General features: G+C 44.4%; 2 protein-coding genes across 2 annotated transcripts in view; one reads left to right on the top strand and one right to left on the bottom strand.

The window, feature by feature from the left end:
- Positions 1-20,187, bottom strand: part of agbl4 (AGBL carboxypeptidase 4) — a 360,772-nt gene that overhangs the window by 316,198 nt on the left and 24,387 nt on the right. The window contains exon 3 of the mRNA XM_080769499.1: positions 7,428-7,552. Within this exon, the coding sequence (XP_080625625.1) occupies positions 7,428-7,552 (125 nt within the window). The remainder of the gene's footprint in view (positions 1-7,427; positions 7,553-20,187) is intronic.
- LOC308319497 (neutral amino acid transporter B(0)-like) lies at positions 16,682-18,190 on the top strand (the record flags this gene model as incomplete). Its single annotated transcript, XM_080769603.1, has 1 exon — positions 16,682-18,190. One exon carries the CDS (start codon positions 16,682-16,684, stop codon positions 18,188-18,190), a length of 1,509 nt encoding a protein of 502 aa, XP_080625729.1.

The raw sequence follows: 20,187 nt of genomic DNA, 5'->3' as shown, positions 1-20,187 counted from the left end.
TTATGTGGTATGTGCCTTAACCACTTTGCTATACTCTCTGAGATTATGATTTTACGTTGTGTGTGTGTGTGTGTGTGTGTGTGTGTGTGTGTGTGTGTGTGTGTGTGTGTGTGTGTACTGTAGCTACACAAATGAATGTGAATGTGCTATAGTGCATCTTCATTTACTATTAGCAGTGACAATATTTTGCGTATAACAATTATAAGCAAAATGTGCTGTAGTCGTTACCACCAGTTAATTACTATACGCATTCTAGATCCACTTAATTCTTACATGGTTGTTTTAATGTCGGATGAGAAAATCATTATTCTACTCCCTAGCCCCCCCCCCCCCCCCCCCCCCCTCATCGTTCCGTCTTTTCTCTCATCATCTATTTTCTCAACTGCTATTTATTGCTGCCTGTGCCGAGCTACGCTGCTGTCCATCCAGGACCACAAAGGCTTACTGGACACATGCCATTTCCACACTACAAGAAGGTATCAAAATGCACAGAGCACACTTTTTTAACAGGAAGGCATAGGTTTGGTTAAATGCATAGAAAAAAAACAGGTGTCCTATACGGGATTGGTAGATTTGTAAATGTTTGGGTGGATTGGTGGATAATCATAGCAATAGGTCTGCGTGCATGCGTGCGTGCGCGTATTTGGTGATGGTGTTGGAATCAAGGCCAGAGGCGGAGATAGCGCTGGGTGTTGGCAGCATGTCACACACCGCTCCGCTGCTGGGCTCCGTCTGATGCACAATAGCCTGATGAGCAAGTGCACGTGCCTGCTCATGCTGGCACACACCAACCTCATCTACCCATGGTCAAACGCCAGCCTACGCTAGAAACTAAAAGACACGAAATTCATGTTTTACTGCAACGAAATGCATCTATGAAAAAAAAAGAGGTATAGGATTCTCCACGGTTCTTGAAAAACAATGCTGGACCAAAGAAAACTCCAAAGGTAAAAGAAGGGAATGTCCACACGCTGTATAATGCTCTCCCCTTCCCAGCCTCCCACGCTTAATCTATTCAAACAACAAACGGTTTGCCTAAGGGCTTCATCAGGTTGCAAGGGTATGGTCTAAGTACTGTACACACCATACCCCTGTAATGTCATGAAGACCTTGTATTGCCGAAACGTTGTTCTTTTATTAAATAAAGCAAGGGAAAGCAGCATTGTATGCAGATATTAACTGCATCTGTCAGGTAACCATGATGCATCGATACCTGTAGAAGAGGGAGAGCAAGAGCATGTTTGAAAAACTTGTTTATTCAAGTCCCATTGTTTATATTGTGTTTAGGATCCAAGATGGCTGCAGCACCCAGAGGGGGTGGGGCGGAGGTGAGCAGGCGGGGTCGACATATGCCCTTACTGGGCTGCATTCAAGACACTTGCCTTGTGTCTGACACTGGACTTGTGTCTGAACACAGCTTTGATGGATGTGTTCTGCCCCCCTCACCCCCATCAAACCAAATGTTTGGTCAAACCATATGGGCTTCCATTGGTAATGCATTGGAGCGGCCATTAAACACAGACACAAGACAGACACAAGACAGGTGTCTTCAATGTGCAGCCCAGTAAGGGCATATGTTGACCCTGCCGAGAAAGGCCCATTGGAGGCTGAGAGCTGCCTCATTCCGTTTAAATAAAGGGAAATATGAGATTAATGAAACAGTCTGCTTTATTTCAAAACATAGCCTTAAGCCTTTTCCCACTTTTTAAAGTGAATCAAGCTATACGTATGGTATATAAAAAAAAGCAGCAAATTCTGATAAAAAACGCCCGTCAGCGGAGATAATCCAGGGAAACTCATTTTGCTATCAGGAAGGACCATTTGAAAATTCATTGTGTGCCGTTGTCATATCCTTTTGTGCATGTCATTATAGAGTGATCTGCAGCGCATCGGCCTTGACAATGAAGAAGGATGCCTTAATTCCCCTTTAACGAAACAAGGTCACCAGATACCCCTATGCTCCCTGACACAGTTTGACAACTTGAATGTCTTTGAAAAAGGACACAATGCTTTTGCAACTTCCCGTTTGAAGTCAAATAATCCCTTTGGCAGAACTACACAACTCTTCTTTGGAGGCTGCCGAGAAGAAGCCTGAAAAAACAACTTCCAAAAGGAGAGAATATCACATGAGTAGGATATACAGTAATATGCATATCTAGCGTGTACCATATGCAATGAAGCCAGAGATGAAAACAAGGCCTTGTTGGGTGACAGGGTGAGTCTACTGTATGTGTAGGCTTTTAGCAGTGCAGAGTGCGTAGACAAACAAAACCTGTTGAGGTGTGAACCTGCATGTGTACACGCACACACGCACGCACGCACGCACGCACGCATAATATAAGTTCCTATAGCCGAGAATAATATAGTTCCTATAGCCGAGTATGAGTCTCTAAATCTTGGAGCCAAGTAAACAGACTACCCAGTAAGCCCTCCCAGAGCTTAGCAGAATCAGTATACCCACACTGCACCTATACCAACCACCAGCCTCGCCACACCAGGGCATGTTATGCTGCACTACTACGCCAGCCATGATTAGCCTCACACTCATCCACACTGGCACTCACCACCGGAGACCTGCCTGTCCTGTCTCCCCCCCTCACTGCTGAAGGACACTAACACATGGAGGAGGGAAAGAGAAACTAATGCGCAGCATTGGAGGGGAGGAGAGCAACAGGAAGGGAAGGGGGCGGGCAGGGGGCGGGGCGTGCTGAGGGGAGGGATTCTTGTACACCTCGGGGCTCTCATCAGAAAAAGAATTGACACGGTGTGTCACGGAGGGGGCGGACAATATGACAGTGCAGAAAGGGGGAGGTGGAGGAGGAGCAGGGCTTGAGGTTAAACATGGAGGTTCCAGACAGACATGGGTCCAGACACGGGTCCAGACACAGCCAGACATTGTCCAGGGCTGACAGACGGAGCAGCCTTCCCTGCAGCCAGATAAGAACGTGCATTATGCAGCAACGAGGTGCGGTCCAGGAGGAGTGACACTACGCTGCGCACGCAGTGTAGCACAGCGTAGCACAGCACTGCACAGCACTGCACAGCACAGCTGACTTCCCACAACTGCAGCTAAGCCTGCTCTCTATTTAAGATGGGGAGGGAAGGTGAAATATAAAGCCAACATGAGCAACAAGTCATTTTGCGTAAATACCTCACACACACAGTTCCCTCCTCCAACCTCTTGGACAAGTCAGGGACTTCAAACAGCAGTCTCTCTCTCCCCCCCCCCCCTCTCTCTCTCTCTCGCTCTCTCTCTCTTCCCCCCCCCTCTCCCTCTCCCTCTCTCTCTCTCTCCCCCTCTTCTTTACTTCACTTCCCTCTATACATTTAAAACAAGACATCAACATATTTCCATCTTCTTATAGACTGGTAAGTAAATTACACATTTGAATAATGTCAGAGTATAGAAGCTGGAGGATGTTTCTATTCCTTTTAAACTCATTTAGACACTGCAGCATGTGATATTCGTGTCACTACTGGATATTGCTCTCATTTTTGAAAGGCCCAGTCTTAGTCTAGTCACATTCTGTGCCAACTACTGGCTGCAGAACATAAAGTGGGATCGGTTGGATTAGCGTCACATGACACACCAAGCCATAATACTTCCCAGACAGAGTTTTAACATCCTCTTCTTTAATGTTCAACTTAATGTGCCATTCAACCTATCCTAATCGACAGATTACACAGCATTATGGCTGATGAATTTCAATGGGTGAGCTTGGTCTGAAAAAAAGTTAAAGTGATGATAGGCCTTTGGGGGAATGGAGGCGCCACCACACAGCACCACCATTCCAGTTGGGTTTGTTCTCCATCCCTATTATGGAGAGTAACTGCCCTGCACTGAGCTTTTCCTGGACAAGTGAAGCTTGCAAATCACCCACTGCAGCAGCGGCGAGGAGTTGAAGGCACGAGGCGCGAGGTTTTACTGCCTGTCTTCTAAGAATGGCTCCCCGAAGGCTCCTATGATAATAGCTCACAGCCGTGCCCTTCACGCGCTCTGACGCCGAGCTCTCCCCCCACATGGCACAGTCCAATGACATATCAACTCTACGAGCTCTCCCCCCACATGGCACAGTCCAATGACATATCAACTCTACGAGCTCTCCCCCCACATGGCACAGTCCAATGACATATCAACTCTACGAGCTCTCCCCCCACATGGCACAGTCCAATGACATATCAACTCTACGAGCTCTCCCCCCACATGGCACAGTCCGATGACATATCAACTACTGAGGATGGGCATGAGTACTTGAGTGCTTGATTTTGACGTCATTCACAGTTCAATTCAAATCAATTTTATTATAGTGACAAATCAAAAGTTGTCTCAATACATGTTACATACAGTATAGAGCAGTGACCTGACAATTCCCCCCTGAGAAAGTATTTGGTGACAGAGGCAAGGGAAAACTGGGAAGAAACTCAAGCAGAACAATGCTCCTAGGTCTAGGGTGAGTGGCCATTCGCCTTGACCATGCCAGGGGGAATTGGAGAGAGAGACACAAGATGGACAACAAGTATAACAGTAACAACAATAGTAATGACAACATTACAACTATGTTACAGTAGCCTTGTTTACATAATGAAACACACAAACTGAATTAAATAAAGGTGAGTCAAGTCAATCACAAACAGTTGGTGTGATGCCTGGACCTTCTTTAACTTAGGTGGTAGTAGGCTACACCAAAATAAATACTTAGAAAACTGATGTATAGGTGATAACACGGCAGGCAATGAGTCTTGACAGCAATGGTAAAATCCGGACAAATTCTCAATATATTGTTCAGTGAACAGTTTCCATGTATTAATAAATCGTTTACATGCAACATAATATAATATGTTGAAACTATAACTATATAACTACTTCTAATTATGAGAATCAACATAATGTCCCCGCCTCCACACACAGCATGTCATTTCCACATAAGAGCGGAACAATTTCCCCATCAGTGGCTTTTAACTTCACTCACTTTGAAGTGAATTAAAACTGAAAATAAAGTGAAAAGTGTCAGAAAAAAGCAGAATTGGCTTTGACTCATGGCCCTATCAGAATTTCATCATAAAACGCTCACCTATAGCCTATATCAAGCTTAACTCACAGGAATGGACGAATTTCAAATGACACAGCCATTTTGTTCAGAAATCACTTTTCTTATAGCCTAGAGCAGACCACAAGGAGAAAAAAAACAACAATACTCAGCACTGCATGCGGACGTCATGCAGCGTCAAATATCGTCACAAGGACCCGGTCACAGTGACCCAATTAACCAGCGACAGTCTCACCACACCAAGAGACTGATGGACTTAGAGGTGAGTGAGTGAGTGAGTGAGTGAGTGAGTGAGTGAGTGAGTGAGTGAGTGTTTTTCTTTTTAAAACAGAAAAAAAGAGATAGACAAAAAAAAAAGAGACATCCATCCATCCAGCCATCCATCATAACTGGCGCTACGGTGCAGCCAATTTCCACAAAGCTGCTAAGCTGATTGAGGCAGACCAAATCTGTTTCACCAGCTTACATTCCTTCAAAATGGCCATCTCACTTCCAATATCACGGGCTTTTACTGTTCGCCATTCCCCTGGCTCGGGCTGAGAGTTAGCAAGGCTTAGCTGGATGAAACACTCCAACAGCCCAGTTCTCCCCTGGAACCCACTGATATCTCTATAGCGCAGCCTCTCCCCACATAGCTGCACTTAGTTGGTTTACAGCATTTATTCACACCATTATTCTATCTCCATTTTATTTGCCTATTTTATGTTTTGGCACGTTTCAAGTCATAATGAAGTCAAAGGTGTAGAGACGCACCGGTGCGCTCATGCTAATATGAGCGCGCGCACACACACACACACACACACACACACACACACACACACACACACACACACACACACACACACACACACACACACACACACACACACACACACACACACACACACACACACACACACACACACACACACACACACACACACACACACACACACACACACACACACACACACACACACACACCTTTACAGCCCAAGTCTTAGCAAAGCAGCTATCCAGACCTCCCTCTACTGGAGTAGATTAAATTCACACAAGGCTTCTTTGGAAAAGGAAATTGGACAGATAAGAAATAGATTTCTAAGAAAGGAGTCAGTGAGATGGTCTATATACAGAGAACTCAGAAGTGTGCAGTGAAAATGGTCTTCCACCTGTTTTCTGTCACCTGGCTGTAGGCCCTGCCCCGTCTGTGTGCCGCTGCACTTATCATGCTTGCTTTTTGTGTACATGCACATGAGCGTCTGTCTGTACTAGCGTACTTATCTTTAAATATGCCTATATTATCTTACCCCCTCTCCCACTGTCTCTCTATCGTTTTACCACAACAGCAAATATCCTGTTGGCCCAGGCAGCAGGCTGCCTGTGCAGGTATATCTGGCTGTGGGATCGATCCGGCTCCAAGCCGAGGCCTCCCATTCATCTCAGAGCAATAAAATGTGAGTAGTGCTGACTACAGCATTGCAGGGAGATGGGCCGATAGGCCTCATAGCTACTGTAGGGCCATAGGCTGGGGCTGGGCTCACTGCAGGAGACAGCAGCTACAGCATCCCTCCCTTGTTCTGCTGTCTCCGTTGCTCTCTCTCTCCTCTCTCTCTCTCTCCTTTCTTGTATCTCTCTTCCGCTCACTGTTCATGTCTGTCTCTCTCTACTACTCTCTTTCCCCTTCATTTTATATTAGTCTCTTACGTCTTTGTGATCTGATCTCTACTGCTGCCAGGCGCACACACACGCACACGCACACGCACACACAGACACAGACACACAGACACACAGACACACACACACAGGCACGCACGCACGCACACAAACACAAAAGATAGCCGCCGTTGGATTTAGATGCCAATAGCTTCCAGTTTTACCCTCTTCTGCTAGGAGTTACATGACAGCGCTGACAGAAATGGCAGAGAACCAATCAGGCTGGGTAAAAACTCAATAAAGCCCATCCCATGATTCCCATCCCTTCATTGCCACGCCCACTGTTCCCATGCACTGTATCTCTGTGGCATGTGACCACCTTACTCAGCCAATCCCTATGCTCAGAGCTGGCAGAAATGAGCTCAGTTGATATGACAAGAAGTGAGGTATGAAATAAACAACAGGTCCAGTTTGTAAGGGAAAACAAATTGCTGTGTATCTTTCAAAATTGGGTATTGTGGGTGCAAATTCATGGTGAGCTGTCTACTGGAAGGCATTAGGTAACAGTTGGTTGTGTTTTTGGCTGTGAAAGGACATCCAGTACTGTAGGGAACAGCACACATACAGTATACTGTATATAATAGTGGATATCATCGATAATATTGTAAAACTGGACCAGACGAACACCATGTAATTTTCAACTGGACAAAGCAAAACGAACAGAATAAAATAAATTAAGCTGCTTACCTGTGTCTCACGGACATTCTCCACAGTGAAGTTGAACCAGACTCTGAAGCGAGGGTTGCAGGTATCAGGGCGGATGAAGAGGTCAAACTCAAACTCACTAATGTAGTCGACTCGTCCAAGATTACCTGCAGGAAGAAAGCATACCATCATTGTCCTGTGCAAACCTTCTATGTCCAAAACTGTTACTTTTCAAGAAATGAAAAAAAGCCAAAAGTTCAGTAGCTGTGTATATAGTGTGTGTGCGTGCGTGCGTGCGTGCGTGCGTGCGTGTGTGTGTGTGTGTGTGCGTGTGCATCTATGTTTCTTTTCTTTTCAAGTGACCCTCTCTTAACCTGACTCTGCCAGATGGGGGCGGTATTGGGTAACCATGTTCCCCAACACAGCAACCATCTGGGATCTCTCAGGGAGTTGGACTAACACCGAACCGCTCCGTGGTTCGAACCAATCAGCGTGAGCTAAGGGCGGGATATGTGCGTAACCGGATGTGAAGCTATATAGACACGTCAATATGATTGGTTGTGTTTGTACGCCCACACGGTGATATACAGACGGTCCCATCCAATCATCTACCAAGTATCTTGAAAAAAAGGAACAGCCCCGTCATCGAATTTGCTTCCGAGATCCCAGATCCCAATAAGCTGTGAAACAACCTATATAGGCATTACCTATATATTTTTTTGTTTGAGCTGTTGGAAATATCTAGGCTACACTTGGTTGTTAAAGTCTCAATGACAACAATATTAAAATAGATACAACTGTTTGGGAATCATTTTTAAATGAGAATCATTTTGAATCGTGACCCCAAAATGGGAATCAAATTGAATCATGGGATAGCAGAAGATTCACAGGGTTCACCAGTTACGCAATACCCGTGCACCACTCTGTCTTTGTCCCCTTTATGGCAATAAATGGAGATTTCTGTAGGCCTATCTGTCTGTCTGTGTCCCTCTTTTGCCCATCTATGGAGTTATGTGTGAGACATGCCCAAATATGGAGTCCTGGACACGTTTGTGTTGTGTGCAGAAAGTTTGAAGTCGGTTTAAATATGGGGAGTGTTCGGTTCATGCCAAACAACAATAAGCTCTTTTCAGTGTTAGGTGAAACTGTTTGATTATTCGGTGCATTTGGCATCAGACAACATCACAGAGATGATAATTCCATACTTCAGTCGTGTAGGCGGGCTGCAGATATAAATGTTGTCAAATTAAAAGCTAGACGGTCTAGACCTCAAGCCAACTTCATCTTCAACTTATTTTAATTATTTGTCTGCGAAGTACGAGATATCTCGTACGTAAAGCTTTATATCAAATATGAAACGGTTTTGCCGAAAATCTACTTTTAACACTGGATTGGTTGTTAGGCAACGCCTTGCTTTCCAGGGTTGGGAAGTAACTGTAACGTCTTACAGTACATTTGAAAATGTGTATTACAGTAACGGGGGTATAGTAACAGGGATTACAGGCTTGGTTACATTCTCCCCTTCCCCTCATGAATTTTAGGCCTACAAATAAGTTAAAACACCTATAATAAAATAATCACTCAAGTACGCATGACACATGATCAGGGGCTGTGCTGTGTGTCGCTGCTGCTGCCCATAGCACTGCACAGTGTGGGCAAACGATGGTGTTCCCCGCCGTCAGAATCTAACTCTCCATTCCCCATATTATATAATTACATTATATTACATTTTATAGCGTGAACTGATCTGTAGCCAGCGGACACTCCTAACAGTGATCTGTAACCGGGGACAAGAGGAGGCGGGGTGTGTGTGTAGGAGCCGCTGGAGCACTCTGTAGACGCGGGGACAAGGGTGACCATGGTTAGTGATATTCTAACGGACGGGGAGTGGAATGATACAATAGATACCGATAGATACATTCAAATGGCACACCAGTAGAATATGCATTGCTCGCTATATGATATATGATATCCATATAACCATAACTCTATGGATATAATTAACACACAGCAGGGTGAAATCAACCCTCAACGGCTTCTGTGTTGACCAGAGTGGTGGTGGTATCAAGATTACTTCAAACAACAAAAGAGTTGATTTCTTAATGCAAACTGAATCAGTCCGCGTTTAATCACAGCTGTGGGTCACACATTGCAGAGTCAAAATCGTCCGCTCAATCGCACATATAACAATTGCGCTAGCAAGCATGTGTGTGTCTCTGTCTGTCTGTCTGCCAGCTCTGCCAGTCTGTCTGTTTCTGTCTGCACTCTGTCATGTGTGAGAACTTAAAGTGCCATTTTTTTCTTTATCTTTTTCAATAGGCCTACCAATTTGTACAGCATGCCTTTGACTGTATACATACAGTATATATTCTTTATATGTGTATATTTAGTATAATGATTAGGAATTATTATTATAAAAATTAGGAATTAATCATGCCTTTTGTGCAAACTGTGCCTAGCTGAATAGGACTGTATTTTAACATGAATCATAATGGTGGTAGGCCTACTATTTTCTGAGGTGTACTTGAGGTGAACCACTGCTTTAATGTCAATGGTAAACCTTGTTTTTATATTTAAATAGAGTTTTGCTTAAGTAATACAAAAGTATAACTGAAATTAACACCCCTACTTTTTTCATTGTGGTACTCGGATTATGTTACTGACTACAATTTTTAGCAAGTACTTGTAACTGTACTTACAAGTACTTTGTCACCATTTGGGTCCTTTGTACTCAATTCATCAAAACATTTAATGACAGACAAATACTGGAAAAAATGTCGAAAGTCTCAAAAAAGTAGAAAAAGTCGCCTTTTTTAAAGTTATTATTATTTTGTAATGGCTTGCTCTAAAACGTTAGAGAAATCCCAAATGGGAGAGGTACGAGTGTCTGTGTGTGAAACTCCTCACACAGAACTGCTACTGTTAGAACTGCTAACTGTCAGCACCGCTCCACCTGCTTGTTGTGGTTTGAGAATAGATGCCATCATCCCAGGATGTGGGGTGGGCGGGTGGTATCTTAGAAACACTGAACGCGCTGTTCCATTGGTCGTGTGCTCGACTGCTTGTGTGCCAATGGGTTGCAGCTGAGCCCTTCCCAGACCCCGGGTTCACAGCTCACTTGGTCACACTCACAGGCAATTTTTCCATGGTAGCTTATAATAAGCGACTTTGGACTTATTTTTCGGTAGAATTACGTGTAAATATTGGTAGTTGCGGATTGCGTTTTTTTAGGCTTATTCCTAAAGTGTATACCGGTAGTTGTTTATTTGAGCTTGTTTCCTAATTCGTTTAAACCAGTGTTTCCTAATGTCGTTTAAACCAGTGATCCTCACACATTTTCATGGCAAGAACCCCCAGATTAATGTATTTGTCACAGGAACCCCCATACAAGATTAGTGTTGTTGTTAAAATGTTTCAAAGAATATTCCACATTTTGACAATTTATTTTCCAATGATCGTTTTGAAAATAGCAGATCTACAAGCTCACAACGCCAATGTGACGCGCTGTGAGCTTGCAGATCAGCTATTTTCAAATAGCCTAGTCAGGCTTGTTTACATGGACCTGGTTGCTTATTTCTCTCACACAATCTGACAACACTGCTCACAGGCACAGACCATGCAGACAGGTTCGCTCTGACTCTCTCTCGTTGGGAGGACTGAGAGCAGGACAGTTGTCAAATAAATCACGCCGTCATATTCCCCGGCCCGACTCGACCTTAAAATATGGAACAACGTGCGTCCCGTATCAGTTAATTACGGGACTCGTCTTTTTGTTTCCAAATAGGGAAAAGTGGGCTGGGAGCTTACCACTGACGAACACTGCAGGCTTTTGGGGCAGAGAGTTGGGGCACAGCCGATAGCATAGCCGATAGCACTGCTCTTTCAGTGTTGTTGTTGTTGTTTACAAAATAAAGTCTATTTGTTTTATTATTGAGCTTTGATGCAAATTCTAAACATATATAGATGTAGCTGCAGAAGTTGTGTTGCTTAAAGGAATGCATAGACACGTCGATTTGCGGCCTCGACTAATCGATTTGCCAAATATGAGGCCTATGGTTTTAGTTCTGAAAGAGAAAGTTAAAAGAAACTGTAGCTAAATTTGGGGACCGTATCACTGGCTGGTAGGATGAAAGTAAACCTTCCTGTGATATCACACCCTCTGCATTCACTCAATTTCATCTTTCCTTGAATGAATGAAAAAAAGAGAATATTAATTGTATGCCGAACTTATGCAGAAGAGAACTTACAGGAATTTTGAGACATTTGAAATAAATGCTAATTGTTATAACTATGTGGCAGCTGTTAGTGTATATAGCTGTCACAGTAGTATGTAAAACACGGCTTTGCCTCTTCTCCCCGCTTTGGCAGGGCTCTGATCGTCAGAGCACCGCCTGCAGGGAAAAGCCGCTGGGGACAGATAGACAGCCGGATGGGGTTGCTCCAGCCATCCATATCTGATACATTATATTCTGTCCATACAGATAGATCCAGATGATCAGTGGAATTATAATTAGTCCAATGGGAGCCATCTCTCCTGGCTCCAACCTTCATAGCTCTCTCTGTAAAATGACTGGCGGAGGTATAGGTTGATCACATGACGGCCATTCTAAATATAGTGGTGGATTTAGAAGGAGATGTGCGGACAGGGGACCGTACAGTAGTTGTAGCCATTTGAAAACAGTGACTGTCAGAATGATGGCCAATAAACAGGAAAAAAGCAAGATGAAAATACCCTCTTTTTGTTTCTAGTCCCATAGGGACGTGATGATATGAAATGCAGGATATATAGTATTTGGTGTTTTCCATTAAAGGGTAAGACCACTTTTTTTGAGGTTTGGGTTGTGTAGTTACTTTGCCATGATGCTACTCCAAATGTGGACAAGAAATAAAAAAATACTGCTCCAGTGATTAGAAATTGACAATTCAAAATATGCTCCTCATTGACTTGCATTGTAGCTCAAACAGCTCTCAAAGGCACTCTTTTAGTACGTATACAAACACAAACAAAGTTGATTCAGACAATATAGAGCATCACCAAAACTCATGCAGTTTTATTTTTTCATAAAAATGTTAGATTCCTGTTGATTTTACTATTTGAAGATCTGGATCCGGATCCACGGATCCAGTCCGGGTTTTCTTCCCAATAAAATGGACAAATCAACAGGAAGATAACATTTTTATGAAAAAAGAAAACTACATGAGTTTTGGTGATGCTCTATATTGTCTGAATCAACATTGTTTCTGTTTGTTTACATACTAAAAGAGTGACTTTGAGAGCTGTTTTAGCTACAATGTAAGTCAATGAGGAGCATATTTTGAATTATCAATTTCTAATCACTGGAGCAGTTATTTCTTATTTCTTGTCCACATTTGGAGTTGCATCATGGCAAAGTAACTACACAACCCAAACCTCAAAAAAAGTGGTCTTACCCTTTAAGTTGCCAGAACGTACTGTATGAAAATGTAGATTCCCATAATTTGTAGCTGTGTACAGCACAACCTCACTGATAGCTGTAGTATTGAGAAATGTGCCACCCTGAACTATAATCGTAATCAGTTGAGCATTAAAAAAAACACTATTCTCATATTTGAAAATGGACAGTATATAGTGTCTTGAAAAACAGTAATATCACGTTTTATTTGGAAGTATTTTTGCAAAAGGTGCAACCGTGCAACACAATCCCAAAAATGTGTAAACTCCCACATTATATTTTCAGGTAGCGTGTAAAATATAAATTAACACAAAATCCAGAGCTGCAGTGTCCATAGGCATATACCACGGGCCATGGTAATGGCCAGGGTGTAATTTTATAGCCTATCACATTAGTCGAAATCTATATACAGTACAGTAATGTCCAATATGCTGTTTTTGTACACACAGAGAGAGAGAGAGTCAATAGTGTATGGCATCAGGCATACGTTGGAGATGTGAACAGAACAGAACAGAACAGAACAGAACAGAGGCCAGTCACTAGTCCACCAGCCTATGTTAGCTAACCTACACAGTTAGACATGGGCCATCATCACACTTCTGGAACTGCTGCAACTCCCGACACATTAACATGCGTCTTTTCATCTTGTAGTGTGACATAGCAAAAGACCAATAACTCTTTGATGTCCCCAATATTAAACATATCTTTTTTTGTATTTTCTTGCAGAGTGTGACATATCCTATGACCCTTTAATTGCGTTAATCAATTCTACCATAGAATCTCTAGTGCGCTGCTGCTAGCCTATGGAATTTGCTCCCCTTCCACCTAAGAACTGTGGCCTCTGTGGACATTTTTAAAGGACTGTTAAAAACTCAACTTTTTAAACGGGCCTTTTCATAGCCCTATTTGACTTCCCTGTTCATTTTCACCGGCTTGGTTAATGTTAATTGTTTTCTTTTATTTCTATTTAGTCTTACTTCATTATTGACTTGTTTTAATTGTATTGACTCTGAATTGACTATTATCGACTTGTTTTACTTTTATTGTTGTTAAAGCACTTTGTGACTGTGATTGTCTTCGAATGGTGCTCTACAAATAAAACTTACTTAGTTCATTAATGCTCCTGCATTCTCCAGTGTGCACTGCCCATGACATGGCAGTCATGTTAAACTATAAGCATCATGGTTTAAGTAGGCCTAATTCATTTACAATGCCACATCCTTTAAATGTAAAGCCCTGATGTTGTTTCTTTTCCAATATGTGTTTGTCCGGTGGTCGGGTAACTTGATTGATTATGGGTACATTGGTTGGCGTGGAAACACCTGCAGGAGAGACGTGAGACCTGCATTGTTTGTTTATAGACTATAATATCATGCGATTCATGCGATTTCTTTTGATATGGATAATGTATTTCTGGAATACAGTTGAATGCCAAAATGCAAGCACAGAGTGAGTTATAACGCATAGGCTCAGGGCTCATCAATTCATTCCGGTGAGGCGTTTATTTTTTATTCATGTTGCTGGGCAAAGTGGAACCGGGATAGCGTTGACACATCGTGACAGAACTGGGACTCGTTGACAGACCGGTTCACGTCGCCAGAACAGTGACGGAACCGATGGTGTCACAACATATGGGACGAAATTGGCGAACGAGGAGGCGGAGTTGCCGGAAATTGGTCATTGGGCGCGAATCTTGCTGGCTTAATAGCCATATTAAGCCTAATTTATCGCAAAATCATCTGCTGATAATAGCAGAATTAAAAGCTCACAACATGTCACAATGTGATGCTTTATAGGCTTGTAGATCTGATATTTTTGGCATTAGTTTGTGAAGAGTTAACTGGGCAGGCAAAAGTCCAAGCTGCTCTGCAGCACCAGGCCCAAATATCGCTCGGCTCTGTACATTCATGTAGAGTAGACCACCTGGTGGCAGGTAGCAGCAAAACACACACACACACACACACACACACACACACACACACACGCGCCTGCATGCACGCACACACTCACACATTTGGGCACATACTGTACACACGCACACAAAGCTAATTATAGACAGATGGGCTAACCACCACACTGTCAGAGCAGATCCCTCTCCTTCTGCCATCTGAGGGAGCTAATCCACCAGTCAGCTTCACACACACACAGACAGACACACACACACACACACACACACACACACACACACACACACACACACACACACACACACTACAGTCCAAAAAATTGTAATAAGGTGCTTGTAATAAGCTTCAGGGTTAGGGTTGGTTCTGGTGACTGATATTGTCCTTTTTATCCTTTGATCTATCTATAAATGCACCAATTCTCTGTATGTATGTCTGTGTGTAATCCACGTAACTCGAGAACCGTTAGCCCCACCGGCTTCAAATTCAACACATTCCACACCACCGCATGGGGCGCAGTGCCCGGTGTCGAGTCATTCGGATCCGCCGTTGTCCAGAACCGCCCAAAAAGGCCTCTGCCCGGGATCTCGACAGGGCCCCTGCCCACTGTCCATATATGGAGCTGGCCTGTTCTGACTTCACAACACTCCATATTTGGGCATGCCTGACACAGAACTCCACAAGCTGGCCTGTTCTGACAGCCCAACACTCCATATTTGGGCATGGCTGACACAGACATATCTGGAGGGCGGCAGAACTCCAAATAAGGCACACAGAGAGAGACACATGCAGAAATCTGACATCATTCTAACAGACCTCTGGCTCTGCCCTGGCTCGGGCCCCTGCCCAATGTGGCATTTTCTTACCTCAACAAAACTCATTTGGGCATGCCTGACACAGAACTCCACAAGCTGGCCTGTTCTGACATCCCAACACTTGCATCATTCCAAGTAGGCCAGTGCCCAACGGGCACCGCCAAAGAGGCCCCACGGGCACCTCTCTAGTATTATAAAATCACACCTGTGTGAAGTGAGGGGCGCTAATATATTAAAGTCTAACTTATGTTGATTAGGTGACGTAATGGTGATATAAAACAAATGGTGTCAACACAAAAATGAAATGCCATTAACAATAAAAAGACAATATGACGTAATGAAGGACAATATGACGTACATTTTCCCTTCATTGTCAATGGCATTTTTATAACAAACATTGAACTAAAAACAAACATTAAACCTGTATATAGGAGGGCCCTCAAAAATGAGAGGGCCAGCCAGCAGGCAGACAGACGGGTACAAAGCTCCCGATACAATGGTATCAATCCAACATGAGCAGAACCTCTAGTCAGTGAATAAATAAATACATGAATTAATTTAATTTGATAAATAAAAATTACTCTTGTGTGAAGTGAGGGCCACTCTTATCATCATACATCATCACACCGTGTAACCATAGTGAGACTCTATTCGCATGTATGGAAATGCAATTTCTTGACGTGGCCAAAAAAGGCAGAAAATTGAATCGAGCAAATCATAACAATTTACTCATGGAGAGATCTAAAGGTCAGAGGTCTTTTGACGAGAGAGTGCAAGCTTCAGTTCCCGAGGGATTGTCACAAAACTGATAAAATGGCCATGATTGTTTTTACTGTTATGTTTAATGATAAGACATTGTCAAACTTTGTATTAACCTGCTGATGAAGTAAGTGTAAAACAAACACACAAAGCCACACTTTGGAGTGGTTAGCACTGCTCAAAAATGGACTTACTGAAATGGGCACAGTTTAATCATCAGTATGATGTCAATAGGACATCATCATAGCAGTATGATGTAACCTTTTTGCGGACAATAATTAATAAATACAGAGGCCACATTGTTACAATTTATTACCTTTTGATTTTTGTGTAGAAATTATTCGTGCATGACAACCCGGTGATCTGAGACGGCTGATAAGATCACCATGGAGGAAGGTATCGGATCCAACAGTGACGCCGTGCGCCCCTACCGACCGGCGTCGCTGGCACAGCGCTTCCGGAGGACAGTGCTGGCCAACCTGCTGGTGATCCTGACCGTGGCGGGGGTGACGGCGGGGGTCTGCATCGGCATGGGCGCGCGCCACATGCAGCTGACCCACGCCCAGGTCGTCTATGTGGGCTTCCCGGGAGAGCTGCTCATCCGCATGTTGAAGCTGATCATCATCCCACTGGTGGTGTGCAGCCTGGTGAGCGGAGCGGCCAGCATCGACCCCAAGGCCCTGGGCAAGCTGGGCGGCTGGGCCATGCTCTACTTCCTGGCCACCACTGTGATCGCCTCCGTCATCGGCCTGGCGTTGGCCTCCGCTGTCCGCCCCGGGTCGGTCACCGCCGGTGGTGTCAGGCCTCCCCCGTTGGACGAGGTCTTTCCGCAGGCCAGAGAAGTGGTGGACTCCTTCTTAGACCTGCTCAGAAACATCTTTCCCTCCAACCTGGTGTCCGCTGCCTTCCAGTCGTACGCCACCAGCTACAGACTGATCGCCACTAACGGCACGGACGGAGTCACCACCACCGACAAGGTGCCTTTCGGAACGGAGCAGGACAGCACCAACATCCTGGGTCTCCTGGTGTTTGCCATGGCATTTGGCGTGGTGTTGAGGAACCTTGGAGAGAATGGACGTATTCTCATCGAGTTCTTCGGTCAGTTCAACGAGGCCACCATGCACCTGGTGTCCTGGATCATGTGGTACGCTCCCGTCGGCATCGCGTTCCTCATCGCGGGTAAGATTTTAGAGATGGGCGATGTTGGCACGCTGTTCGTCAGCATGGGGAAGTATGTCGGCTGCTGTGTGCTCGGCCTGGCCATCCATGGCCTCCTGGTAGTGCCCGGCATCTACTTGGTCTTCACCCGGAAGAACCCATACGCCTTCCTGTGGGGGATAGTGACTGCCCTGGCCACCGCCTTCGGGGCGGCCTCCAGCTCTGCCACGCTGCCCACCATGATCAAGTGCGTGGAGGAGCAGAACGGCGTGTCCAAGCACGTCAGCCGCTTCGTGCTGCCCATCGGCGCCACCGTCAACATGGACGGAGCGGCCCTGGTCCAGTGCATAGCCACCATGTTTATTGCCCAGCTCAACGGCGTGTCCCTCGGCTCGGCCCAGGTGCTCACCGTCCTGGTGATGGCGACGGCCTCCAGTGTGGGCGCAGCAGGCATCCCCGCCGGGCACGTGCTGACCCTGGCCATGATCCTGGAGGCCGTGGGGCTGCCTACCAAGGACGTCTCTCTCATCTTGGCCGTCGACTGGATCGTCGACCGCGTCATGACCATGGTCAACGTGGAGGGAGACGCCTTCGGCGCGGGGCTCCTGCAGCATCTCGTGGACCGCAGCAGTGCTCCTTCAGGCCAGGAGGAGATGGAGCTGAGGCTGAGGGAGAAGATCCAAGACCTGCCGCATGTTCAGATACAGCTAGGCTCTGAGGGCAACGCCCCACCCTAACCTCTTTTAAACACTTGAAGCACAGCGTCCATATTCTGGTGGGGCACTATAGCCAAACATAGCAGATCTACTTGCAACATGTTGCGTGTATCGGCTATTTTAGGTAATTAGATTTGGTCTAGACAACCCGGGTCCAACCCCTTGTTTTGGTTCTGGACGGAACATCACCCCTATAGCAGCGATGATGATCAGCGCGGCTTGGATTAATGTTTTAATAGGCATTTTATGCCATTCTGAGCATGAAATAACCCTGTGTGAATGCATGTGTCCCGCGGATTATCATGTAACGCTTTTTCTACAATGAGAGGCCTATGGATGCTAGCCGAGGAAGCTAACAGAGGCTAAAAAAAGTTTTTAATCAAATCTCGTGTTTCTCATGGATGGCCCAGATGACCTTAATAACTTTCCACGAGAGATCTTGAGGAAAGCACGGATTGGGTTAAAAAACACCCTTGGCTCCCGACATGTGCGGGTTCAAAGTAATCCGTGCTGAGGATAAAAAATGACCAGTGTGCTGCAGGCTGAAACTAACCCATGGTGGGTTAAAAATCACCCGTGGCATCCGCGTGCGGTTAGGTTTCTGGTTTAAGGACTTCAGTGTTTTGTACCATACAATTGTATGTATAAGTACAGAACAAAGAATGTTTTCTTTCGCCATCTTTGTGGAAAGGTGCAATTCGGACATATAGGTCACTGACAATGTCAAGTCACCCCTGTGATGATGTGTTTTTCCAACAGCATTTTCCGTGCCCCCCTATGGATGAGTATGGAATTCCTTTTAGCTCTCTGTTGATTAAACCACCCTCAACATGTGATTAAAATGTGGGGTGGATTGGACATTCCGTTTGTGATTTGTGGCATTGTTTGTAAAATAGGCCCCTCCCACTAACTTTGGGAGCCGTTTACGTCCAAACGATGTACACCGATTTGTGTGAGATTTAAAAAAATATATAAAATGTATATAAAATATCTAATTACTGAATCTTATAAACTGTCTGGGGTGCAAAAGCAGTAGTAGATGATAAAATGACCCAAAACATTTTGGAAAGTGAAATACTGTATCCCTTAAACAGTTTCACTTTTTCAATGAACTGAGCGTGAAGAACCCATGCAATGAAAGCTTTCTTAGCTTTTTCATGCAAACTGTATCAATAAACTGTATCAATCAATCAATTAAACTTTTTTTATTGTTGATTGATAATAGTCGCTAAAAATAATCAATAGACTTCAACTTAGATTGAAGCTGTGCTGTAAACTAGAATATGTATATACTTTTATAAAACACACCTCTCACTATTCCCCATATAATAATCTACAGTCTGAGAGAAATGATGTCAGACAGATTGTCTGTCTAACAGACAGGGAGAGAGAGGGGGGGAGAACATTCTAAAGCTTATCAGACACAAGAAGAAAAGGTTGATAAATGACCTTTATTTTGTCAGAATAACATGAACCGAAGATTGGTGTGTGTGTGTGTGTGTGTGTGTGTGTGTGTGTGTGTGTGTGTGTGTGTGTGTACGCAGTGTACTTGTCCATCCCTGTCCATTGTCCATCCCTTCCCTTCTCTCTCCAGCCCCTCCCCAACCCACCCTGTTCCATTCCCCAAATTTAACTTTCCATAATTTAACATTTAAAAATGTTATTGCTTGATTCGCTTGATCTTTTATGTCTTCTAATTTGATTCATGTCTTGTGTTTTATGTAAATCACGTATAACTTTATATGATAGGTGTTTTATATGATTATTATCCACACATAACATTGTTCCAAGTTTAATCTCCATTTTATGAGGCGTAAAGTACAGGACATACACGGCGACATCTTGACTGTCCACAGTGTCCAGCAGCCTATACCTAACAGCACCCCCGGTGTACTTCCTATAATTCTGGTTAGTTAGACACTGTTGTCCAGCCCAATGCATACTTAACAAAAATCTCATATGGTACACACATAGCGCCTGGTTTGCTGGCTCACAAGTGGCAGGCAGGCAGGAACTAG

Source organism: Protomyctophum bolini, assembly GCF_963924005.1.
Source record: "Protomyctophum bolini genome assembly, chromosome: 8".
Taxonomy (NCBI): domain Eukaryota; kingdom Metazoa; phylum Chordata; class Actinopteri; order Myctophiformes; family Myctophidae; genus Protomyctophum; species Protomyctophum bolini.
The sequence above is the reverse complement of the archived record's forward strand: the minus strand, read 5'-3'. Positions and strand labels throughout refer to the sequence as shown.